We start from the raw sequence: 25,813 nt of genomic DNA, 5'->3' as shown, positions 1-25,813 counted from the left end.
GAGGAAGGAAAAATGACTGAGATGCGGCCAACACCGTGACGCCCCAACTGGCGACTCCCTGCAGCCGTGGGGGGACAGGGAACGGGGAATGTACAGCACACAGCCCTCGGCGGGATTCACCCCGTGCGGACCCGGTGGCAACTCCGGGACGGCGGCGGGCGACCAAACCGCCCCGACGGCGCGATCCCTCCCCGCGTCACCGACCAATGAGTTCATCCCTCCTCCTGCTTCTCCCCTCCCCGTCTCATTATGCAGCAGAGTGTGGCTGTGATAGGCTGCGGGCTCCGCCCGTCCCCGTTGCCATGTCCCGCCCCGCCGCTGCCTTTGCTGCGCTGCCGGCGGCGGGAGCGGCGCTGGGCGGGCGGCAGCGCCGGGCACACGGCGAGACAGCGATGGGGCCGTGCTGAGCCCCCGCGGGTGCCCATGAGGCGCCGGGCAGAGCCGAGCCGAGCCGGGCGGGCTCCAGCCATGCATCCCGGCGCGCCCGCGGGCACATGGGGCAGCGCCTGAATCGCTGCCTCGATGTCCCCGTCGCGCTGCCGCCGCTGAGGCGGAGGTTGCTGCTGCTCTTCATCATGCTCTTCCTCTGGCTCTACATGTTCTACTCGTGCGCCGGCTCCTGCGCCGGGCTGGCTGCCCGCGGCTCTCCCGCGCCGCCCCGCGCCGCCCCGCCGGGGGAGCCGGGCGAGGAGAGCAGCCTGGAGGAGCAGCGGGCAGCGCCCGACGCCGCCAGCCCCATCTCCAGCTTCTTCAACGGCTCCGGCACCAAGCGGCTGCCGCAGGCCATCATCATCGGCGTCAAGAAAGGGGGGACGCGGGCGCTGCTGGAGTTCCTGCGGGTGCACCCCGACGTGCGCGCCGTGGGCGCAGAGCCCCACTTCTTCGACCGCAACTACGAGCGGGGACTCGCCTGGTACAGGTACGGGACGGGGGTGCGGGGGGTCCCCCTGTCCCGCCCCGGTGCGGGGGTGCGGGCTCCGGAGCAGCTCGGGGGGCGCCCGCAGGGCCGAGTCCGCTCAATGCCCTCACGCTCCCCCCACCCAGAAAAAAAAGGACCTCTAAAAAATATAATCAACCCAGATCGCAACTTGCGCTCCCCGTTAGCCCAGGCGGCGGCGGGCTTGACGCGAGCCAAATCGTGTTTAATCCTTATATGAAGGTTAAATATCAATTTAATATTCTTGAACGCTCTTATTCCGCTGTGCTTCCAGGGCTTTTGCTGGAGCGGTTATTTTTCCTCCAGCTCGGGGTGTTGCTGAGGGATGAGTGGTGTGTCCCCGGGCCGGCACGGGCTGGCGGGCGACCGCAGATTTGGGGGGGGGGGGGGGTTTACCCGTTTGGGGTTTTTTTACCCGTTGGGGTGGAGGTTGACCTGTTCGAGTTTTTTTGGGTTTTTGTTGTTTTGGGTTTTTTTTACCAATTTGGAGGGCACTGACACGTTTGGGGATTTTTTTTTTTTTTTAAGGCGTTTGGAGGGTTTTTGAGCCGTCCCGGGAGCGCAGCGGCAGCCGGGACTGGCAGGAGGCAGCTCCGCGTTCCAGATAAAACTTCCTCGCTCTCTCCCCGCGCTCCGTCCCCGTTAACTTTCTCCTACCCCGCAATCATCTCTGGATCGATGGCCCCGGGTCGCGATCGCCCGCGGGGCTGCGGGAGCGCTGCGGGTGTGTCGGGGGGGAATGGGCGCGTCGGGCTGAACCCTTTGGACGGAGAGAAAAAAAATTATAAATTCCTGGCTTGCATCCTGCAAGGATGGATGTCACTCCGAGTGATTTCTCGAGCGGCAGCCCCGTGCGGGGTGTCCGTGTGCGGGTGGGCTCGGCGGAGCGGGAGGCGGTGGGTGCGCAGGGGAAGCGCTGTCGGACACTGAGCGCGGGGCGAGCCGCGTTTCGGTGTCTTTTCATCCCTTTTCCGACTGAAGTTCCCTTATCAGGAATATTTTGAATATGTCTTTCTGCCGAGTATTTACAGGAATGCTAAAGGAGCAGAGATGGAAACTTTGAAGCCAGATGGGAGCTGTGAAGTTGCGAGTTGTAACCTCTTTGTAGTCTTGAAACTCCCACCCGGCAAGTCCGATTAGGTTTATGTCTCTTTTTAAAACGTTGCCGTCCCTCAGCAGTTAGTGAAATGAGTGCAGGATAAGATCTGGCGAGGAGGAAGTCATTTTAGAAAGCTGTTTCGTTTTAGGAAATTCTGTCAGTTTGGTGGAGGATGCAGCGTGTCGTCCCACAGCGGCCCAGATGAAACCTTTATAAAGCCAGTTGGGTTTAAAAAAGTATCAATCTCGCGTTTTGAAGGAGAACTTGCATATAACAGACCAGAGGACCTGTCAGAATTTATTAGCAAAATGGTGTTGTACGTGTTGAACTCTGTTTTTAATTAGGCACCTAAATTAGACCATAAAATGGTTGATTAATTTTTTACAAGAAAGAGGTGGAAGGGGAGAAGGAGAGAATAATGCTTATGATCACGTTCGTCTGTTATCCCAGATGTGGTGGGCAAAAGTCAATATTTAAAGGATAAACATTATTGTTAAATTTGGAGAACAGGTATCAAAGTTGTGTTTAACTTCCTAAAGTTTCCTCTTACCAGCTGCTGAATTTTTAGCAGAGTGGGCCCTATCCCTGCAAACACAGTGCAGTTTCTCAGTAGTATTTTTGCTGTTTTAGCTGAAATACAACAAATCTCGAGGTCTGAATGATGACGTTCCCAAGCAGTCAGTGCAAGTGATGCTGGAAGTCTTGAAATCACCCGAGTATGATTCACCCCGAGGATGGGAGCGTGCCTGGCTGTCTGGGGGACGGGGACCAGGGTCGATTGGGGGGGCTAAATAATGCAAAATACATGGGGGAGGATGAAAACAACAGAGGAGTTGTTATATGCTGTGCATTATTTCTGACTTAATTAGAATTAGATGCAGAAGTTTGTTCCTATAAATTTTGGCATTTAGAAATCCGTTCCTGTGTAGTAGTAACTCCAAACTCCCACTGACTTCAGTGAATCTGGGCTTCTCAGCCCCCCCTCAAGAACATGCTTATTTCTCTCAGCTCTAATGAGGCTTTTATTTATTATCTTAATGTCAATAAAGAGATGTGTTTGTATTTTCTTGCTGATGGCCCAATGAAATTGCATTAAAGATGCTATAAAAGTTCAGTGGTGCCAGTGTCACACAGTGAGCTGGGCAAGCCTCCCCTCTGTTTTTCAGATCGACTTTGCACAGATCGACTGAACTTTGGAACTGGGGGTGTTACTCTGTCCTCGGCACCCTGTGTGTTCAGTGTGAATCCAATTGCCTGCCTTTGAAATCATAAAAATGCCAATTTTTGACCCCCCTCTCATTAAAAGTGTATTTTAGTCAGCTGGCTAGATTTGGTCATATCTGTTAGGAGTTTTTGTTTGTTTGTTTGAGTTGTTTCCGCCATCCAAAATCTGCTTTTTCAGATTCTCAAGATGCAGAAGGCAGCACAGATTTCCTTATTTAGCTTGATGAATTCTCATTTTTTGGGAGTATTTGTAATTAATTGTCTTTGGGTTAACTACTGATCTCTGTCGCAAGTTTCCGTCTATGGAAAATAACTGTTGAAGGCGGGAACTCAAACTTTTTCCTTGCTCCATTTTCTGTCAAGTGAAATGAGATCTGTTGGTTTGTTTCCTTTGTGTGGAAGGCAAAACAGCATCAAGTGGTGCTGACCACCATTCCTGAAAAGCAGAGGGAAAAGAGGGGAAAAATTACACTTTTTTTTTTTTGATAGTGAGATAACTAAAATTTAGTGGAAATAACTTTGGTCCGCACGCTGCGGGGTTTGCACCCAGTCGTGTTTTAACTGCCTCCAGTGAAAATATGTACCATGACAGAGGAGAAATGGGATCCAACCACTATTGCAAATGAATTTTAAGTAGTGCCTGGAATTTTTGGGTAGTAGAGGGGTTCCCTCTTTGGAGCAGTGAGGAATTCTGAGCTGTGTGTCCAACTGCCCGGCCGAGCAGCCCGTGGGGACGGCGTTGTTCTCCTTTGGGTTTACTGTAGGTCTTGGTGGGGGAAGAAAAGATGTTTCTTGCAAGCCTAGAAAAACAATTGTTGAACTTCTTTTATGATTTTCTTTAATTGATTCGGCAGTGATGCACTTTGAAATGTCCTTGGGACTTGAAAGTCTGTTGTCCTGTAATTAACATAAGAAAAAGAGATCGTGTCACTAGTGTTACATGTTTGGGGTTTTTTCTTTTTTTATTATTATTTTCAGCCCAGTGGGCTGTAATACTCAGTCCCTCCTGCCTCAGGCTGGGCGTTCCCAGCCCTGGTCACCATCACTGATTTATATTTCTGTAGCTCTCTGCTGGAACCCCTGTGCCGTGCCTGTGCCGGCTGTAACCACGACACCACGGCTAGACCGAGCTCCTCTGTCTCTAGCAGTGCAGCAGGGAGACCTCTTTTCCTTTTCCCTTATTTTTTTTTTTTTTCCCCCTATGGAAAATTCTTACAGTGCTGGTGCTTTGTCTTCCTGCTATTGCTAAGTTGCCTCAGTTCATTCTCCTTACCAAGAGTGTGTGGTTTGGGTCAGCAGCATCAGGCCCCGTGGGCTGGTGGTGTGTGATTAAACTGCTTCAAACGTGCCTTTCTCAGACTTCCAGGTCACCTAAATGAGACGGGCAAAGAGCTGCTTCACAGCATCTCCCGAATCAGGAGAAACTTCCCCATTTATTTTATTTTTCCCCAGGAGCCTCCCTTTTTTCCCCAAGGAGAGCGTGAGGGTGTGAGCTGCTGCTCGCAACGGGCCAGGCTGGGAGCAAGGGAAGAGTCAGGAGATGATGGTTAAAACTGGGGGTGAAAGCCTTGCTGCGCTAAATCTTGAGCAAGGCTGGGGTTGGCCCTTGTGTTTGGTCATTCTCTATAAGCTCAACTTTAGGGAGGGTTTAATCCCTGCTGCTTAATTGCCACTACCATTTCGCTTCCTGGCAGGACACGAACCCGGAGCGCGGGCACAGCCGGGTGCTTGCAAAACTCAACGTGTTGGTTTCCGCTGAGCATCACAAGCTTAGCTGGCCCCAGGAAGTTTGGGAACAGCCCTGTTTCTCCCAGCTGGACTTTGGGTGAAATGACAGCATCTGAGCAAAGACCAGTTCCTCCAGAGCGTTACCGTGAGCTGCGCTGGGCTGGAACGAGTGTGTCCTAAAGGACAGTCGGGATGGTTGTGCCGAGAAACTTTGCCATTGAGATTTTGTTTTCTTGATGTGGGAAAAAAAAAACAACTTAAATATCAACTCTTGGCCTTGCAGTTGTGTTGAGCATAAGCGAGTGGGGACTTATAGTGGTCCCCTCCAAACCTACATGGGGCTCTGTGCCCCCTTGGCCGTTGCAGCGGCTCCCCACCACGCGTCTCAACCGCCGGGCGACGTCGGGAAGAAAATGGCCCCAAAAAAGAAGGGTTGGGCTGCTATAATCAGTCAGCAAGGCCCTTGTGTTTGCATGGGATCATTCCTTTAGATCTGAGGAGGGTTGAGTTGTTCAAACAGATGGCAAAGATTATTCGTGTTGCTGGGGTTTCAGTGCACTGCTCTGTTTCAAGCATGTTGCCCGATATGACGCACGTGACAAGTTCTTCCCAGCACGACGCTGGGGCGGGGGGGGACGACATTGTCTGCCCTGCTCGGGTTTCACGGCCTCACCTGTCGAGCTGCTGAACTTTTCAAAGTTGCCCAAGCGTTGGGGGTGCCGGATGCGGGTGGTGGATCTGCCTGGCTAATCGTGTTAGCCCGGCCCTGCCGGGGGAGCGCTGTGCTCCTTGGCATGAAAACCATGGGAATGAAAACCCACGGGCTCAGCTCTGGGTTTGGGGATTTATGATTTCTTTTTTTTTTTTTTTTTTTTTCTTTTCAAGTGGGCCATGGCAGATGTCTGTAACACACACCAAGCTTTGGATATCTCAAGGCGCTTCTAGTCAAGGCTTTGTTTTCAAAAGCGTCCGGCGAGCCCCGGGTGCGGTGGCTGTAAAAACCCTACCCAAAGCACCATTCTTTGGAGCTGTATCCCCAAGCTGGCTGATGATGGGATTGTCCTACCTTCAGGCCTCTCTCACCGAGCTGCTCTGTTCACTTGAGCCTGGCTTTGGGGCTATTAATCCGTCCTGAGTAGGAAGAAGTCTAATTTAGTGATCATTCAGCGTGAGATTCTTGTCTCCTGGTGGTGTGACCGTGGGTGATCAGTGGGTTCAAGGGATAATGAATGGGCCAGGGCTGTGTGGGATGGGTAACATTTGGGCTCAAAGAACAACAAATAGCAGGGCACGCTTTTTCAGGGCTGTAATTAGGGGGTCAGGGGCTATCGGCTGCTACCTGTTGTCACCCTGTGGTGCGTGAGGAGGGGCTGGGGCAGAGGCTTCTCCCTTGGTTTGTGTGAGATGACTAAGAGCTGTGCTGGGTCCTGACTTGCTACTGATGACTGTACCGGGGCTTGCCCACGCCATGGCAATTCCAGGGCTTTCAGCAGCTCCCCGTGTGCTTAATTAGCTCAGAGAAACATGGTGTGCTTTTTAAAGACGCTCAGCCCCGCGGCAGCCAGAGGGCAAGAGAGTAAATGGACCTTATCCCGGCTTTCTTAAGGGAAACAAGGGGTCCTGTGATGAAACACATTGGTTATCAGCAGGCTCAGAGGGAAGTGGGGGGGAGAATCTGGGACAGGGGTTTACTGGTGGTATAACTTTGCCATCAGGAAGTTGGTCCCGGTCTGGAGGTGGCTGCAAGGTGCCCAGAGACAAGTCAGGAAGGGCATCCCATCATGTTGGGGGTCAGACAAGAGGAAGAAGTGGAATTCCCTCTGTCTTGAGCATCTTTCCACCAGGGGATGGCAAAGGCTTCTCAGCTGTGATGTCCAGGGAGCCTTAGTTCATTCATAAAAGTGGTAGGAAGGAGGGAACCCCTCCTGGTGCCACGCTCTGAAGACTGAGGAGGAAAATGGACTCAGTGATGGTGATTTAACACGTGGTGCCCTCGTACTGGGAGGTGAGGAGGAGCTTGTAGGAGCTGTGACCCACCTTGCTTGGCTGCCCAACCTTTCCTCCTGGCTCTGTGGCCACAGGAGTCACTCAGAGAGGATCAGAAACTTGTGAGTTTGGGGATTTAGATGATGTTGGTGAGAATGTTAAAGGAAAATAGGTGTGCAAGTGCTGCTGGCAGAAGACCTCCCACTGATTTCCAGTAAATTAGTAATTCCATTTTTAAAATTTTTTTTCTTTCAAAATATGGGAGCATGGCAGTGTCCTGCCACGTGGTGGCTGGGAGAACTTTATTTAGAGAAAAATAATGCCAGGTTCTGCTAAATGCTTTACATCTGTGTTAACCTCCTCGGGAACGCCCTGGAACAACCCTGCTTCAACAGCACTGCAGTTTCCTCCACTCCCTACAGAAAAGGCAGGGAGGAAGGACATCTCTATAGAGGGATGCTGTGACTTAGCACTGGCATCAAGGGACTCATGGCTCTATTTGGCAGCAGGTCTGACCCAGAATTTAATTTGCAGCCAGTCTGGGATGCAGGGCCATGTGTGGCTGATCCTGCTCTCAACGTGGCTTGTACAGAGTCACCCACAGAGCCCAGCTTTGCTAAACTCTGCTGGGAGCAGGGGGATGGTCCTCCCTTGTCCTGACCTTCTTGTAACTCTTATGCTGCTAAAATTCCTTAGGCCAGAGCTGTCATCTGGCCAGTCCTCTCTGCTGGTGCTGCTGGGGATTTCTGTGAATCCACCCAAGTGGCTGGTTTGGAATGAAAGTGAGCAGTTGTAACCTCTCCCTGGAGCTGGCACAGCCTTTCCCCTCCGGTGTGTGTTCCTGGCAGCGCAGCAGACAGCTCTTCCAGAACAGAGTGGGAATTGTGCAAGGGCTTTCATTTTATATGCTGATGTATAACATTATAGGTGGATGTATATGTTTTATAGATCCTTCCTGAAGGTGAACTCAAGGCCAAACCCTGCACTGCCACAAGCGTGGTCTGAGAGTACTGAATACGGCTGCAGTAAAAATCACCAAATCCCTTTAAAAAAATACACTTTTCACACAGGAAGTTTGCCCTGATGAAAAGATGAGTCTTCAGCAGTGTGCAGTGGCAGAGAATGAACCAGGTCCCAAAAGTGGCCATGTTTAATGCAGTTCAAAACCTTGCTCCAGGATCAGGCCCTCTGGGTGTATCCGTGTGACTGTGAGTGCAGAAAGTGTCCCCACACAAGCCAAAATCCATTACAATGATTAACTTCAATAAAGCAGCTTGACAAGCTATATATTAAAGCTCTGAGCTCTCAGCGTCTCTGAGCACAGAACGTGAACTTGCCTTTAAAACGTGCAAGTCTGTGAAGCGCAGGTGATGGAAAGAAATCTTTAGAAATCTGCTGAATTGGTAAAAGACCAATTAAACGTGAGAAAAGCTTTGCTCGGGGGTTAAATTGCATTTGTATTTTTGATTCGGAGCAGGGTTCCGGGGGCTGCGGCGCTGGCTGAGCTCGGCGGGGCTCGGAGATCCTCCCGTCACTAGGGGGAGGACGAAACCCCGGCGTTTCACTCACAGAGCGCTTTGCTGCTTCGCTGAGCTATTAAATATTTGTTTAACAGCTGGCAAGGCCTGCAGCCTTGGCATGCCTTCGGTTTGTTTTTCTAAAGGTGTGTTAGACTTGGAGGGAAAGCGGGAGGTGTTGGAGTAAGCGGGAGGTGTGTCCCAGCCCTCAGTCCCGGAGTGGCTGTGCGCGGCCCTCGGCTGGTTTGGACGTGGGGCTGGGGCTGCTGTTGCTGAGCCTGGATTGCAGATGGACCCCGTGGCTCTTGCGTGCTGGAGAGAACGTGATGCCTGACACAGAGGTGCTGAGCCTCTGCTCTGACCCCCTGAGCGCATCTCTGGTGACACGTTCAGTGAATTGTGCCGGCTCAGAGCTGCTCCCCCGAGTGCCGGGGCTTCTGCAAGAGGGTTGGGATGGGGGGAGCTCAACAGGGTCTCCCTCAGGATCAGCGGGGCATTGGTGGGTGTCCGTGATCGCCCCCGGGCACCTGCCCGGGCTTCACCATGGCTGGACTGATCCAAGCGAGCAGCAAAGGGCAGCCCGAGCGCTGCCCCTTCTGCAGGACACGCTTAGCAAAGCCCAGCCCTTTCCTTTTCCCCAGCGCAGCGCACTGAACTTGCTGCAACTTAACGCAAAGCTTGCAACTTCTTCTTTTTTATTATTATTATTATTATTTTCCTTTTAATTTCCCACTTGAGCTGCTCTGGTAGCTGATGAGCCTTGGGCTGTCTGCATGGCATTTGCAAAAAAAGCAGAGGGGAATAACTACTTGGCGAGGGGGGGGGGAGTGTTGTTGAGCAGGGAAGGAAGATATCAAGCCCTGCCAGAGCAGAAGTGGAATAGCCGGTTAGGGTTTCAACGTGGGTTTGCTGCAAGCCGAGAGGGGCCGGGAGCTGCTGTCTGCTCCGAGGGCTGGTAATTACAGGCTGGCGCTGCCCGGACAGCCGGACGAGCGGGAGGAGCCGCGGGTGTCTGGGCACACACCGGCGCCTTGGCCGCCTGCCCCGCCGGCACCGCCACCGCTGCGCCCCCAGAGATGCTCCCGAGGTCGCCCTGCTAAATGCAGTGTAATAATTAATTAAGCTATATATAAACACCACGCTCACGTGGTTCCTGAAAGCAGATTAAGAGCGCCGGAGTTTTCCTCCTCTCCGCCTTCCTCGCCGCGAGTCTTCCTCTTGCCGGGGCTCCTCCGCGGGGGAGCCCTGCAGTTGTCGCGGGTTTGGCTGTCCCAGCAGGGCTCACCAGTTGGGTTAAGCAGCTGCACAGCCGGGGCTGAGCCCAAATATGAGGGGGGCAGAGGCGTGCCTACTCGATGGAAACCCCTCACCCAGCTCGCCCATCAAACCCGCTCCTCTTGCTGGGGCGGGAGGGCAGGACGAGTGCCGAGTCTCCCCAGTCCGGATCATTCTGTCACTTCTCTCTGTCCTGGTACCTGATGCTGGGAATAATCCAGTGTTGGGAATAATCCAGTGCTGGGAATAGCTGTTGGGATTTGCCTTCAGCAACAGGCGTTCCAAAGTTCCTGTTGCTTTCACGCTCAGTACAGCAAGAGCTGAGCTGCCCGGTTTGTTCCCCACCACGGAGGTGGAGGAACTTCAGTTTGAAACATCCTCAAAAGCACATTTGTGGGAGGTTTGCAGCGTGGAGGTGGAAGAATAAGCTGGGCTGGGTTTCCTGGAAGAGCTAAAGCAACTTAGAGTTTGTAATGAGGCTTGAAACTAGACCCAAACCATTGATTGCCCTGCGACTCCTGGGGAGCTGAGATTTGTACGGGATCAAAAATGATTTCTTTTTTTTTAATTGTCTCTTGCATCCATCTGAAACTGGTCAAAACTCGCTCCAAACCCCATAAGTAAACATTTGGGGATAACATTTATTTAAATGCTGGGTTGATTTCAATGTAGCTGGAGAAAGAGCTCGGGGGAAGTTAAAGATCACATTTCTTAATCAAGCATAGGTGATAATGTGTGTACGAGAAGAGCAGAGAAGCTTCCAGCATTTCCAGATCAGCCCAAGTTTTGCAGTAGGGGCACATGCATGCCATGAACCTATCAGCAAAGTCTGATCCTTGGCTTTGCAGAGGGAAAATCCTTGGAAAACAGAACAAATCCCACATCTGTCTCTGGGAGCTGTGGGGGAGTGAGCATTGGCACTGCCCACGATTGCTCTGGGGCCACTCCTGCTGCTTCCCAGACCTTCTCCTCGTGCACATCCAGTTGACTGAGGGCCACCACTAGGGATGGGGACTGGTGGGAGGAGTGATGGGCTCTGTGGGAGATGCTGTGTTTGGGTAATGCAGGTTGCCCATCTCCAGCTCCCCTGGCTCTCCAAGGTAGAGCTGGTTGGTCTCAGTCTCCAAACCCCAGGCTGGATCTACATCCAGGGGATGGAGGCAGAGAGAAAAGACTTTGTGAGGGCTCACAATGGAGTCCCCGTGGGTTCAGCCTGGGTCAGAGGGGGCCGGGCTGTCTCTTTGGGAACCCAAGGGTGTAGAGATCAAAGGTGGGGGTGAGTCAATTACAATCCACATTTGGTTCATTCCATATGTTTGGGTATTTGAAAGGCTTCAATGGTCACCCATTTTATATCTCTTATGCCCATTGATTTGTTAATCTGACACTTGGTTCCATCTGAATAACAATAGCTGTCATTCAGAGTCCTCAGTGTTCAGGGAAAAGTCATTTCACTTGGGTTGTGCTCCAAGGCCTTGGCAGACCAGCCCACTGTGCCCTTTATGTAGAAGGGCTTGAAGGACTCGGGGATAATTCAGCCCCATGGCAGGCTCTGGGAGGAAATCAGCTCTTGGTAGGAGCAGGGTGGGATGCTGAAGGTTGCTGATGGGTTTTGGCACGTGTAGCTCTGCTCCATGAGGTGCTTCCTGGTTGTCACCAGTGGACCTGCAGTGTGTGGGGTGCGAGGAGGTGGGCAGGGTTACACCTCAGGAGTGGGAAGCAGGCAAGGAGAGCCCTCAAATACTGGCTGAGTGCTCTGGACTAGATCAAATCATTGGTATGGCCAAGCGAAGTCTCTAATTATGTGAATACCTTGTTAATGAGCAGCAGTGCTTTGCATCTGTTGTACTTGCAGCAGAGCATCTCCACCAGCTGAGCCTGCTCTTTAAAGAGCTCTTGACTGTGTTTCGTGGACTGTTTATGAGCACGTCATGATCCCACGTAATGACTGGGGCAGGAAGGGAGACAGCAGACAGACCTGCTCTTTCTTGTTTCCCTAATTGGTACATGTCTCCCTCCTTTGCTGGGAATTTCTCTGCTTCCCAAGGCTGGTTTGGTTCCTCCTGCTCTACCCCGAGTCCTGCAGCGTCGCTGGGGACCCATCTTGAGATGTGGTGACACCACAAACCTGCAGCTTGATTGCCTCAATGGGCACGATGTTTTTGTTTAATTCTGGAACTTAATTTTCTGTCTTTGATGTTCAATGTGAGGTGTAAAAAGGAGGGGAGGGAGCCAGGAGGTTCATCCTGGCCTGACTGGAGATGTTGGAAGAGAAAATCCCATTCTGGACAAATGTGTCCCTGGTCTGTTTACCATGGGGAGATCCTAATTTCCAGTGCCACTCCTTTATGAGTGTAAATCACAAATCCATTAAGAAATGAATTGAGGTGACAATCCCATTTGTGTTCAAATGCATTTAGGGATCAGCACTGAGAGGATCACCGGTGTATTAATTTGCCAGGCCTTTTGTTCCAGGGGGTGGCAAATATAGCTCATCCCAAGGGGGGGGTCACACTGACCGGGACAGTGTCCAGATTACTGGTGGTTCAGGTTGGGGTTGGTGCCACCCCTCCCCTTCTGGGAAGGAAGTGGGAGATTTTAAGGAGTTAATTGGGTGGCTCAGCTGGGAATAAAATCCTAAACCAATTTTAAAGTCTTGACCCACTTGATGAGGTGCTGGGGGTAACGAGCAGCTGGTGAGTACAGGACATGCTTGGTTCCTTGGGCACCTTCTCATGGTGCTGGTCCTGGGATTGTTCCTCACTGGCCACCAGGAAGGTGACCCATCCTCTGACAGTGAGAGGGGGCATTCCCTTCCCTTCACAGCAGCCTGAGGAGGAGCCCCAGTGCTGCATGTCCTCGTGGCTGGTTTGGGTATTGCTGAAGAGGGAGTTGGAGTTGTGCAGCTGAGGTCTGGCAGCGCTTGGCCTGCATTAGGAACACGGATGAATGACCAGAAAGGGCAGAAAAAATTATAACTTTCTTTTTCCATGGTGCAAATGGAAAGCTGGAGATTTTCTGAGCTGATGTCTCAGAGGTCTCTGCTGATCGGGTGGTGCTGGATGCCCAGAAGGTCCCATTAGGAACAGAGAGTGGATTCCTGGAGACCCTACACAGCTTGTTTTGAGGACCTGTAGATGTAAATGTGTCTCAAGGTTTGTGTCAAGCCTGCTCTGGCCCTGCCACCCTGTGAGCTGCCTTTCCATATGCTGGAGAGGAGCTGGTGGGCTCAGCTGGTTCAGCCTTCACATGGAAGATGCTCGAGGGGTTCTCAGTGCCCAGAGGAAAGTGCTGCTGGTTGAATCAAGTCCCTGTTCCCCTCCCTGCATTGTTATGCTCGTGGTGAGGAAGAGGACCAGGAGCAGAGCTGTCACCAGTCCCTTTTGGGGGTCTAGACAGTGGTTTAAGCCCCCCTCTGCCATGTCTTACCCCAAAAGCAGATGAATCACTGGGAATGCTCCCCCTGCATTGATTATGACCCAAGGGGTGCAACCTGGGGTGTCACTCAGGGCAGAAAGGGGCTCTGGGGCTTATCAGGAGGCTTTTTCAGAGCAGGAAGGCTGGGCTTGATTAGGAGAAATGTGTGTCAAGGTGGCAAACAAAGTCCTCCCTGTGCAAAGGCTGGGCCACTCGTGCGGGTGTTTAACAAAGGGCGGCATTATCAGCGTGAGTCGTTACCTGCCCGTGCAGGCACAGGATTAGGGCATTTGTTTGGTGTGGGAAAAACACAAAAGACCTCTCAGCAGGGCTGTGATTTATGGCTGTGGCATTAGGGGAACGTGGGCCTGCCCGTGTCTGGCTGGGTCGGGTTTGTTTGGTGCCTGTTGACTTGTGCAGCATTTTTTGGGGGGTTGGCTCTTTGCTTTGTGGGTTGGGTCGGTGCGTTGTTTTTTTTTTCATCCCCACCTCCCAGCAGAGTTGGAGCAGGTGAAATGTGGTGGCTTGGCAGTGCCCCAGGGGAGAGGGAGAGCCTGGGAAGGGGCACTGAAGTTCATCTCCTTGTAGTGCTGCCCTGGGTGGAAATTTGTTGGGTGTTCCTGAGTGTTCAGCCGTGGTGGACCAGGGTGCACAGTGAGTGACCCATGTGAGGATATACAGTTGCCTTCCAGACAACTTGGGGTGCATGAAGTGACCATCTTCCCTGCATTGGTTACACCAGAGGTGCCCTTTGGGTCCAAACTGAGGTGTACTCAGCTCACTGGGCTCCCCACCACCAGCACAGGCAGAAGGGGTTACTGGAGAAGGGCCTTGAAGAGCAGGTACTGTAGGGATGAGGCAGGAGGAATGACATCCCGTGGGCCCCCTGGATTAGGAACAACTCCTGGTGTCCTAGCCAGGGACAGGAGCCCTGGGAGCCCCAATGTGACAGGCCAGGAGCCAGGAGGATGCTCTGCTCCATGTGCAGGGATGGGTGATTTGGCTCTTCGGCTCTTGGTTTGGGCATCTAATTCTTGAAGCACCTGGTGCTTCTGGGACAAGAGCAGAAAGCCAACAGGCTGTACCCTGGCTGCAGTGCCAGCTCTGTGCACCTCAGCTTCTGCCTCCCCCACATCCCAGATTCCCACATCCCTGGGGTTTAACCCGATGGAGGTGGCTCCCTTTGCTGCAGGGAAGCGTTTTCCCAAGACCAGCGAGGAGGAGAGAGGTCTTAAAGACCAACGAGGAGCAGTGCCTGGGGGGCTTAACATCCTTGAGAGGATTAGTGCCCTTGCTGCAATTAAGAGAGCAAATTGGTGGGTGTGGGAGCCCTTTTGGGGCTACAGACTGGGATGGTTGAGCACACTGCCAGTGCTGGCTGGTGCTCCTGCTGCTACCAGATGGTTGTGCCTGAGCCTTGGTGGCAGGGAAGGGGCCAGAGGGAAGAGACTGCAGTGGGCACTGGTGCTACTGGGACGTGGCTGAGCAGTTTCTGCGTGGCAAGAGAGCTGACAGTGAGTGAAGGCTTTGGTGGGGAGAGCCCAGTTGCTCTTCTTGTGGGAAGAGCCCAGTTGCTCTCCTGATGGAGTTGAAGCCAAACCCCTGAGATCAGTGTCTTTGGGGCTGGCAGAAGCCCTCTGACCGCTCTGTTAGTCCCACATTCCTCAGTCCATTCACCTGGGTACCACGGGTGTGTTTTGGGTGTCCCACCAGCTATGGTTGCTTTATCTGCCTTTAAGCCTCTTCCAAGCCAGGCTTCCTTTGCTCAGGCCTACTCTGAGATAGCACAAGCCTTGCAAGGGCTGCATTTTGGGGTTTGCCCTTTTTATTTATTTCCACAGTTAGGCCAATAACTCCAGACCTCAATTCTCTTGCTTTGCTGTGTTTTTTTGGTTTTTTTTTTGGACAAGGACATTCTGTGTCTGCAGGTGCTGAACCAGTCCAAGCTCAGCAGACACTGGTTCCAGCTTCCCGTGAGGGCACGATTGCTGCTACCCAAGTAAAGCTGAGTTCAAAAATTCACCCCTCTGGTGCAAGGATGTGTTAAACCAGTGCTGTCCAAGAGGCTTTGAGAGCAGAGCTTTGTCTTGCAATGAATCCATAAGTGGATCTGTCAAATCTTTGTGTTGTAGGAGTTCAGTACATGTAATTTTAACTGTAGGTAGGAGTGTAGTACACATAATATTAACTGTAGGCTATAAATTTTGGAGGGAGGAGAAAAGTTGCTGGTCTTTCTGGTCCTGATAGAGTAAGAGGCAGAGGCAGTCCAGAGAATTTTTTTTTCCCCAGGAGTGAGTTGTGAGCACTGAAATCTCTGCAGATGCCTAAAATTCTTCCTCTTTCCTGCCTTTCAGGCCGTTGTCTGTTTAAGTTATTGGGAAAAATGTTTCTGCTGCTTTGCAATAAACTCTTGGGCGCCGTGGCAGTGATCCTGGCGTCTTCCAGTCCTGCGTGGGCACAACTCTGGAGTAGCTGCTGAGCTACCAGGGCGAGCCCCTGCTCCTGCTGGAGGTGGTGGGGACTCACACTGGTGGCCTCCAGGTGCCAGAAGAGAGGGAAGAGGATTACACTGGTGCAACTGGGGCTCTCCTGCAGGGATAAATTCCAGTTAAACACTCCAGCGGGGTGTAGGAAGAGGTGACACGGAACAGGAATCAAACACAGAGTTTGGCACAGACAGCTGGCGCTGCGATCCGCTGATAAAGGCTCTTTAGTCCCAGTTTACCAGTTAGCTCAGTCATGTTTCCTGCTGAGTTTAGGGGTTCCTCCCCGCCCCCCCCCCTTAAATCATGAGTTTCACAGAACTGCCCCCCCCCCCCCCCCCGTTCTGCTTTTAAACAAACCCAGCCTTTTTGTTCCTTTTTTTTTTGGGGGGGTGGGGGGTCGGGGGGGGGAAATGGAGACAGATTAGAGTAATCTCACATGACTTGAGCGGTGGGCAGCGCAGCCCCGGTGCTGCTGGGCGATATTCTAAAGAACTCACCCAGAAACAGCAATTAGCTTTTAATTGTGGCTCGGCTGCCGGCCCCGCGCCCGCGGGAGCAGCACCGGCCGCTCTTTGTCGGCCGGAGCAGCACCGGGGGGGACTCACGGCCATGAAAGGGGGCCGGGGGTGACCGGGAGGAATAAGATGCTCATTTCAGCCCCACCCCCCTTACTGCGCTCTAAAGCTCTTATTTTTTTTTTTCAGAGCAAAGCACTATTGAAGCGTCGGGACAATGGAGCCCAAATCCTGCTGGGGGAAGGGAGGTGCTGGCAATTGCATCTTTTGTTGCTTTTCCTTCTTTCCTTGCCCACGGCCTCCCCCATCCCACCCCTCCAAGAAATTCGCATAGATGCTCGCTAGATGATAATGCAATCACTTTCTTGGGACCTTGCTAATAGGATTATAATTATTACTGGAGATGAACTGGAGTGAATAGAATATTTACCACTTCATCTTAAATTATTGTAAATCCCTCCAAAGCAGCCCTTTGATATGTAAAGCGCTGCCCCTCTCCCCCCAGTGAAGATAATTATTTAGTGGAAGTTCAGAGCTTTTAAGTATGATGGGGAGCAGAAAGAGGCTTCGGTGTTTACATAAAGAGAAGAGGAGGGCCTGTGTAATGAACTGGTGAAGTTGATGAATATCGTGCCTGGCTCCAGCAAAGCAGGAGGGAAAGTCCTTGCTTAGCACTTGTAACATCTTGGGCTGTCGTCGGGGGAAGAGGGGACAAAGTAACTGGAAGTATGGCCCCTCCTAGCCTAAAGAAAGCCCCACATATCTGCAGTCCATCCTCAGTCGGTGCAGGAGTCCACCAGGTGATGGTGTCAACATTTTGGGTTTGTTCTTTAGGGCTGGAGGAACGACCAAGTAGCCTGGGAGTCCTCAGCCTGGCAAGAGATGTCCAGGGTGAAGCTGTGGTCCTCTGCAGACTCAGAGCTAGGCTGGAGATGAAGGGAGGGATGGACTGGTGTGATGGTGCAAGATCTTCACGTGGTTTAAGGGCAGGAGCTGATGTTCAATGGGCAAAGTGAGGAACTGGGGTGGGCTGTGCACGTGGAGGGTCTGCGTGGGGTCAGGGGGAATCACAGGATGGTTTGGGTTGGAGGGGACATCAAAGATCATCCAACCCCCTGCCATGGGCACCACCCTTCATGCCTTTGCATCCTTTGCCAAGGGACAGGCACGTCCCAGGAGTGATGGCCACACCACCCATCAGCCTCCACAGAGTCTTTGTGGCTCTTGGGCCTCTTTATTTTGCTCACTGCTGAAAGCACAAGCCCTGTCCCGTGCAGACAAGACTCCCATCAAGTATTTCTGCTGATCTAAGTTGTTCCTGCCCTATAGGCTCCACTATAAGGTGCACCATATATGGCATTTGGATACAGGAGGCAGCAGCCCTGCAAGGGATAACGTCATTATCTTGGTTATGAGTCTGTGCTTCTAATTAACCCACTTAGTCCCATCAGGCTGGGGGAGGCATTTGGGTGAAAGATGGGTTTTGGCTGGCACAGGGTGGGAGGCAGCTTTGGCAGCAGAGGCTGGTTCAGCTCATCACACCCACTGCTGTTCCCAGAGGCACAAACCCTCCAGGTTTTGTGCGTGGATCAGGCCCTGCTTTATCCAGGTGGGTGCTCAGATGCTGCTGCTACAAACCCTCTGCTCAGCTCTGTGGCTGGGCCAACGTGGAGAGGCTCAAACCTCTGTGGTGGCTCCGAGGTCTGATTTGAACGCAGAGACTTCTGGGGAGGTGGAGAAAGCCTTTTATTAAAAAAAAAAAAAATTAAACCCCCAAAAGACCCTGCCCCCTGGTGATTGCAGCAACGTGTTGCCCCCTCCTTGAGGCACTGCAGGCTTTGATTTGCTGGCGCTGTGTGGGACCCAAAGGGCCATCTGCCGGTGTCCTGCCTCTCCCTGCTCCCCCTGCCTTTGATGGGGCTTTTTACCCGCATCAAAGGAGAGCTCAGATCAGCCTCCCCAGCCCAGCCAGAGCCTGTTCCTGTGGCCTGTGTGGTGATGCCACCCGTGGCCACCAGCTCTTCGGTCCCATTGAAGTCCCTGAGCACCTTCATACCAGGGAGCCTTCACACACCATTACCCTCCTCTCCCTCCCTTAATCCCCCCAACTCCTCAACAGGTGAAGGGCACCTGGCATCTCTGGAGGGCAGGGAGCAAGGAGAGGGGGAAAAACATCCATTTCAGGCCCACACTTTTTTTTTTTTCCCCCCTCTCCCTCCTCCCTCACCTACCCCTTCCTCATCCCCAAAAGTTCATTAATTCCCATCATCTGGTTTGTGTAAGCGTCGTGGCGAGTGTTTGACGGGGCTGGATAGGGTTACACCCGTTTCAAAAAGGCCGAGCCCGGTTCCCAGCCGTTCCCTTTTATTGTTGTATAATTTGCCAACCCAAACAACAGGCTCCCGCTCGAGACAAAGGCACACATGTTGCTCTCACCACTGGCCATAAAAAAGAGGAGGGGCTGCCTGCTACCGTACAGGTCTGCGGTGCAACGACAGCCCAAGAAACCAGGGAAGATTTTGGTAAGAGAAATCTGATGTAGCAATTAATGAACCAGCAAGCACTCCCACCCCCAAAGAGGAATTTGCTCTTGCCTCTTCTCTCTCTGTTTCTTCCTCTTCCTCCACATCGCTCATTCCCCCATCCTGTTTCTGCCACCAGAAAGCGGAGCCAAAGCCAAGAGGGTAATTTTGAAGCCACTTGACCTTGGTGCAGGTGGCAGGTTCTGTGATGCAATTAAAACGCTTTATTACTTCAACAGTCTTTCCCTGGGCTTGTCAGGTGCTTGCTTTTAAGGAATATTGCTGGGGTTTGATGATTTTGTGATCAGCCTTGCCGGGATGAGGGGTTGGGATGAGACTAATGTGGTGGCCTCGGGGGCTGAGCTGGTGATGCTCTGAGTTTTCAGTTCCCAGAACATTGCAGAGCTCTTGCTCACTGCCAGGTGCCCCTACAGGGCTACAGGTGTGTGGGTTTAATCCAGCCCTTGGCTGCTCTTATCACCACTGTACATTTTTCATGCTTTCTGGCAGCAAACCGCCGCCTCGGAAAATGGGAACGACTGGGTATCACCTTGGCAGAACGGGTGGGCTGGGAGGCAAAGCTACCCAGCAGTGGAGGCACCACCCCCATCCTTCCCTGGGTGTCTACAGCTCTTTTTCAAGATGCTGGAGTCACCTCACTTGGCCTAAATTTATTTATTGGGATGGGGGAGGAGAAGAAGAGGCAGAGAAGCAGCGGGAACTAGAATGAGAATTGGCTGTGCAGGGTGGGAGTGGCAGCAAAACCCTCCTCAAAAGTGTGTTTGACTTAAGGCAGCAGGTGGAGTGTGGTTTGGAATGAGCCCTTTGGCGGGATCCTGAATGGAGCAAAGCTGAGCAGGACCATGCTGGGATGGAGCAGGGACCAAACTGCTCCTGGGAACACGGCAGAGGGAGATGCAGCAGCCTGGAGAGCATTAATGTGGGAGGGGATGAAGCTTTAACCTGCCTCATCTTCTGCAATTAGTCCCTCTACAGCTGTTCCAAGCTGGTACCCTTGGGCTTGTGTGCTTTCCAGACTGCAAACGAAAAATGTGGCAAAAATCTTAAATTTATCCCATGCACTGAACTGTACCACTTTTGGGGTTGTTCTGGTTCTGGCTCTACCTGAGCTTGGTGTCACCTTGGGTTTTCAAACCCTCTGACAGGATTCTGGAAGGTAAAAATCTGTTCCCCCCCTCCTCCAGGAAAGAACTTTTACGTTTATCTTCTGTATTTCTATTCACTTTCTCACCACAACCTTTCCACCTAATTTATGTGGTTTCTGGGATAGCCCTCTGGGAGGATTTGGGGTGAGAAACAGTCAGGCTGCCAAAATTCACTTTTCTGGGAAGAAATCAATTTTGTCTTGTTGAAAAAGCAGTCAGGAATTTGGGCAGAAACTGGGCAGGAATTGGTTGGGTGCTCTGTGTGTACAGTGCTGGGCTGCAAAGCAAATGGTTCTGGATTGCAGTCCTGAACTTGATTGATGTCCAAAATGGTTTGACTTGATATTTCTCCAGTTTCCCCTATTTTCCTTGCTTCCAGGGAACAGCCATGGGGGGAAAGTCTAGGAATTGTGCACCAAAGGCAGTTCTTGCTGTGTCTGGTGGCAGAGCTGCTGTGAGCACTCCCCAGTCTGCATCTTTCTTGTAGCTGCATCCGGGTGCTGTGGCATTTTACCCTTCCCTTGCTGTTATAACACCCTGGGCACTCCTCCAGGAGAGTTTTGTCGCCCTTGCAGAGGGAAACTGAGGGGACTGAGCAAGTGGGGTGGAGGGTTTTGAGGCTGGAGGGTGCTATTCCTGCAGCACAGGGCACCCTGATTTTAGCACTGTGGGACTCAAGAGTTGAACATGCTGGAGCAGCAGGAACCGCCCCCAAGGTGATGCTGGGTGGCTCCAGGTGCTGGGCAGGAATATATCCAGCATGAAACCCTCCCCAGGAAGGAAAAGTCCTCTGAGTGAGCTGTGTCTGGGGCGGGCAGCCTGGCGCTGACCCCTGTGTGGGCAGACGGTTGGGGGTGGGCGTCTCTGCAGCCCCCCAGGGCTCCAGGCTGACCCTGGGGGGGTTTATCCCAGCAGGTGTTTGCCGTGGCAGGAGGTGCGTGGGGGGACCGACAGACATCCCCAAGGGATAAATCCACCACTGCTGTGCCCTGCCCTGCGCTCTGCTCTGTCCTACCTGCAGAGAACAACGAGCAACAGGTTGTGGGGGTCCCCTGGCCCCCCCTGGCCCCTCCCTGAGAAGCGGCAGCAGATTAGCCCCGAGCCCCTCTGCACAGACAAAAGCTGCCACAAAGGGCATTAGGCTTCAGGATTGGATTACTGTGGGGCCACCTGTCATCCCCACTTTGTAAATATATCTCGCTCCGTGTCCGGTTTTCACACTGGACAAGTTTGCACTTTTAAAAAACTGCCCCATAAAATCCCCCGCCCTGTGCCTGTCCAAGCAGCAGCCTGGCTGCGTTTGTCTGAGCATCCCTTCTTATTCCAGGCTTCAGAGTGTGGGGCTGGGGATTAGGGCTGTTTGAATGAAGAGAGCCTTTATTACATTAGTCTAAGTGGTTAATAGGTAAAGTAGGCCAATCCATCTTTAGACTAAGCCTATCACTTCGCCTACGAAGGGCGCAGGCTCTGCCGAGGAGATATTCATTAAAGGAAAAGCTTTTCCTCTGTCCCTCTTGACATGTTAATAGCTCAGGGTTAGGGGCTCTGCTCTCTGCCTGTGCAGAATTCATGGCTGTGCAAAATTCATGGCTGTGCTCACACAGCAACTCCCTCCCCTCGCTGGGACCCCCGGCAGCTCTGCCCGAGTCAGCAGCACTGAGCCCCACCAGTGCTTTGCTGGCTGGGCTGGGTGGGGAATAAAAGATGCTTGGAAGCCTGTTCCTCATCCTCACTTCCCTCTTCCGTGCTCAGCAGCAGATGCCTCATCCCTTCCCAAGCAGGGAAGGAGGGAAAGGGTTCAGATGATGGGTTGAGGCAGTGCTTCGGTGCTGGGACTCTCTGCTGTGGGATGTTCTCAAGGCCAGGAGTATTCATGGGTTTGAAAGGATTAGGCAGTTCATAGTCACTATGAAATGGGATGATTTGGATGCAGATGCTGGCTCCAGAGGTCTTTGAACTGCAGGTTGCCAGAAGGCAGGAGGATAACAAGGCAGGAGGGATTGCTTGCCAAGCTTTTCATAACCATCTTTATTTTCCACTACGAGTTTCCACTACAGTCTCTTCATCCAGCCCTGTCCCGACTGGGGCTCAGCTGAGCTCCCTGTTTCCCACAGCCTGACTCCCTTTATCCTCTCCCTTTGCTCTCCCACGAGGACAGCAGTGGTGACTGCACCTCTGCCACCCTTTCCTGGCACCAAACAGTGCTGGCAAGAGCTGCCCAGGTCTCCACCGTGCCTGTGAAGCCTCCACGGGCGTGGAAGGCTCCCCAGCTGTCACGAGCTGTGCACACACCACTGAGCTGAACGTGGGTTTGTGCTGAACCCCACTCCCTTTGCCCAAGGAGCTGCAATCTGCCAGGGCATTGTGGCTTCTGGCCATTACAGCTCCTCTTTCCCCTCCCTAAGCAGCAGCTGTGGTTTAGTGTTCAGGTTTAGAGTGGTCCTTGCTGCCATGGAGCCCCAGGAGCAGATGTGTTTGGAGCTGGGATCTGGTCCTCCTGCCACCAACACTCATGTCCAGCATGGTGCAGCTGCACTGGGCCAAGCTGCCATTCTCCAGTTGTGGTTTGAATGGGAACAAGCACTTCTTGGTGACTTTTCCACCACTGTGGAGTTCAGAGCAGCCAAAGTACCAGTTCCTCCTGTCCCCGAGGCTCTGTTGTCTCTGGCTGCCAGCGTGACGGATGGAGCCTCTGTGGGAGCTTATGGAAACCATGGGAAAGCTCCTCACAACTGACATGCCCTTGCAATAAAGCTTTGCCTTCCTGGATGTGGTGCTGTCAGAGGTTCAAACCATGTCCGTGGGCCACAGTTTTTGGCTTCACTTGCAGCTGTCTCGCTTTCATGGAGCCACTTTTCAAATAAGGCAGCGTCTGAGACAATCTTGAGGATCTCAGTTTTGGGCTACGCCTGGCACCTGTGAGGGTACAATGAAGGGAGTGCAGGAACAAGGGCCTGAGGGCTGGGTTTGGTGGTTCCAGGTCTTCTTCTTGGGTTGAGAGCTCTGTTTCTACCTCTGCTCGTCTTAGTCTGTGCTGGCCAACCTGAGGGCAGCAGCAGCAGCAGCATCAATGTTCTTTGTCCTGCTTCTCCTGCTGCAATGGGTCACCAGCAAGATGTTCTGCAAACACCAAGGATTCAGATCCTCTCCCAGGATAACAATCTGATGGGTCTAGACCTGCACAGAGCTGTGTGCTTTCAAGCCACACTTGAGGTGTGGGTTCAGGAGATGATAGCCCTGCAAAGGGACTGACCCCAGGCCAGTGGATGCCTCTTAGGTAAAGAGTTTCTCCCTGCTTTCTTTCACATACACGGTGCATTCCTCTGTGTTTGTTGAAATACTAATTAGGAACCTGTGTTTCCCAACTGGATCAACTGACTTGGCACTGCATTCCCAGCAATTTCCACCCAGCCCTACCCAATGCCTTCCTTGTGAAAGGAAGGGAAAATAAGCCTTGCATCATTCCCAGGAGACTGATATATACTGACTGCAGTAGTCCTGGAGGAGAAGTCAGTGCCAAGGTGCAGGGCCCCATGCAACCAGCAATCTGATGGACCTGACCTGAAGCCAAAGGGCTTCAGTGCAGCACGGCCATCCCGAGGATGTCTTGGGAACCATTCTCTGCTCTGGGCATGTCCCAGGCCATTAAGGACTTCATGGTTTGAAACCAGCCTCTTAAATCAAGCTGGAAGGCATTTGGTGGCCAGTGCAGGATGTAGAACTCGGGTTTAATGTGGCCATAAAAGGAGACACCACTTAATGAGCAAATGTTGAAACCCACATCAGCCCACGACAGCTTTAGGAGTTGCTCTGAGCGTTATTGACTGGCTCAGCTCCGTGACGGCACCACGGGGTTGCAGAGTTGGCCAGAAAGGCAAAGGATTAGTCAGAGTTTTATTTTGGTTACTGTTTTTTTGGCACATCCTGACTTCCAGAAGCTCTCACGTCCCAGGTGTCTGGTAGACCAAGCGTGATTTTTATCTGCACGGGAAACTCCACCTGTGTGGACTTGAAATCCCGGCCCCCGGGGTTGCCACAACCCCTGGGCATGGCTGGAGGTTTCCTCAAGCTGACATCCTCTTCCTCCACAGTCCAGCTTGTCCAGCACCGCTTCTCCCAGTGTCCTGTGCAGGCCTGGCACAGGGACCATTCTCCCACCCTGTGGAGCAGGGGCTTTATGGGCAGCCCCCAAGCACAGCTCACCTGTGGGGTGGAGATGTAACCAGTAAACACATTGCACAAAGGCAATGGCAGGAGCTGATGAGGCAAAACAGCAGGTACACTCATGAGCTTACCAGGAGTTGCATAAGCAGCCACTGACCAGCTTTCGTGGGCATGGGATGATTTGTGATGCAATCAGACCTCTCGTTCCTGGTTTCCCTGGTTTTTTGGCCTCAGAACAGATTGGTCAGGTTTTTTTTCCCCTGGAGCTCTTAATCAGGGCAACCATTGGCCTTAGCACAAATTATCAGTGGGTTGTTTTTTTAATTGCAGGAGCCCTGGTGATCTTTGCTGTGGAAGCATAAAAGCAGTGAGGGAGGAGGTGGCCGTGGGGGAACAGCCTCTGCGAGGTGTTGTAAAGCTGAGGGAAGCTCAGCTTGGGGCTTGCAGATCACACGCTGGCTGGTTATTTCTCTGTGCTGGGTGGATGCTTTGAAAACTTAATCAAGTTTTATAGCTTTAATTTCGTGCCTGACTCCCCTCTTGCCTTTTCTTTTCAACTGTCTTGCAACCCAGAGCAAATGAGTCCCGTTGGGTTATAAAAGGAATGAATTGGCAAACGGTCTGAAATATTTCAGCTTGCCTAGTGAACGATAGGAAAAAATGACTCTCCCTGCTTTGTGCCACTTCCATCAGTTCTGCAAGCTCTCCAGTGTTTCCCCACATGGTTAATTAGGAAACAGCCAGGGAATAAGGTGGAATTGCTGAAAGCTTTAGGTTTCACAGGTGCTTTGTGAAGGTACATCCTGCCCATGAGCTGAGGTTGTGCTCTCCATGGTTGCATCCCATGTCCTGACCTGCTGTAGCCTTTGGGGCAGTGCTGGGGAGGGGTTGTCCTCGTTGGGTGCTGGACTGGGATGTGCTGAAGATGCCCCCAAGCAGCTCCTAATTCTCCTCTTAGTTCATGTGAGGGAAAAGGTCTGCACAGCCACAGGGAATGGGAAAGCAGTGGGTGAAGCTGGGTGCGAGAGGACACCTGTGGTTGGTGAGGTCCTGCAGCTGAGAAGCCTGGGACAAATTGCACCCTCTTGCCTGGCTTTGGAAAAGTTTTGCATTTGGGATGCTAGGGGAAAGCTAGGTGGATGAGCTCCAGTGAGCTCCTACTTTTCTGCTAAACCATCATCTTGTTCCTATGGGGAAATGAGCTTTAGGTTGGGGCTTGAGGGCTCTGTGGTGTTGGCATGAGCCAGAAAAGCCACCTGATGCAGCTCAGGACTCATCCTGACCAGTCTGGAGCTGGTGTGGTACATGTAGCCACGCTCCAGGTGCAGAGCAGCCCAGCTAATCCACTCATGGATAACTGGGAGATTACTCAGCTGGATTTCTAATACAGTGGCCTTTAATAATAATCCCCCCCTAATCCCTAAATCAATGGAAAATGGATTTGTCTGTACAAACCAAATGGCCTGTGAAGGCATGTTAGGCAGAAGCATTCTTGTGTGTATCTATGTGTGAACATATCTAGAAATGCATGTGGATGTTTTCTTCCTGTTCCCTGCCCTCCTGACCCATGTCCTGGTGTTTTGCTGGCAGGGACCTGATGCCCAGGACGCTGGAGGGGCAGATCACCATGGAGAAGACCCCCAGCTACTTCGTCACCAAGGAGGCCCCAGCCCGCATCTCCTCCATGTCCAAGGGCACGAAGCTCATCGTGGTGGTGCGGGACCCCGTGACCAGAGCCATCTCGGACTACACCCAGACGCTCTCCAAGAAGCCCGAC

At 52.5% G+C, this 25,813-nt stretch overlaps 1 protein-coding gene across 1 annotated transcript; it reads left to right on the top strand.

Annotated features, from left to right (window-relative positions):
* Window positions 1–364: 364 nt before the first annotated feature.
* On the top strand, window positions 365–25,813 carry LOC114064753 (heparan sulfate glucosamine 3-O-sulfotransferase 3B1-like; the record flags this gene model as incomplete). Its single annotated transcript, XM_027898073.1, has 2 exons — window positions 365–919; window positions 25,627–25,813. Coding segments are annotated over exons 1-2 (612 nt in total), but the record flags the coding sequence as incomplete, so codon positions are not given.

This window comes from Empidonax traillii, unplaced genomic scaffold (assembly GCF_003031625.1).
Source record: "Empidonax traillii isolate 1590-97213 ecotype Southwest subspecies unplaced genomic scaffold, ASM303162v1 scaffold577:size403777, whole genome shotgun sequence".
Classification (NCBI taxonomy): Eukaryota; Metazoa; Chordata; class Aves; order Passeriformes; family Tyrannidae; genus Empidonax; species Empidonax traillii.
Note: the sequence above shows the minus strand (reverse complement) of the source record. Positions and strands in the feature narration are given on the sequence as shown.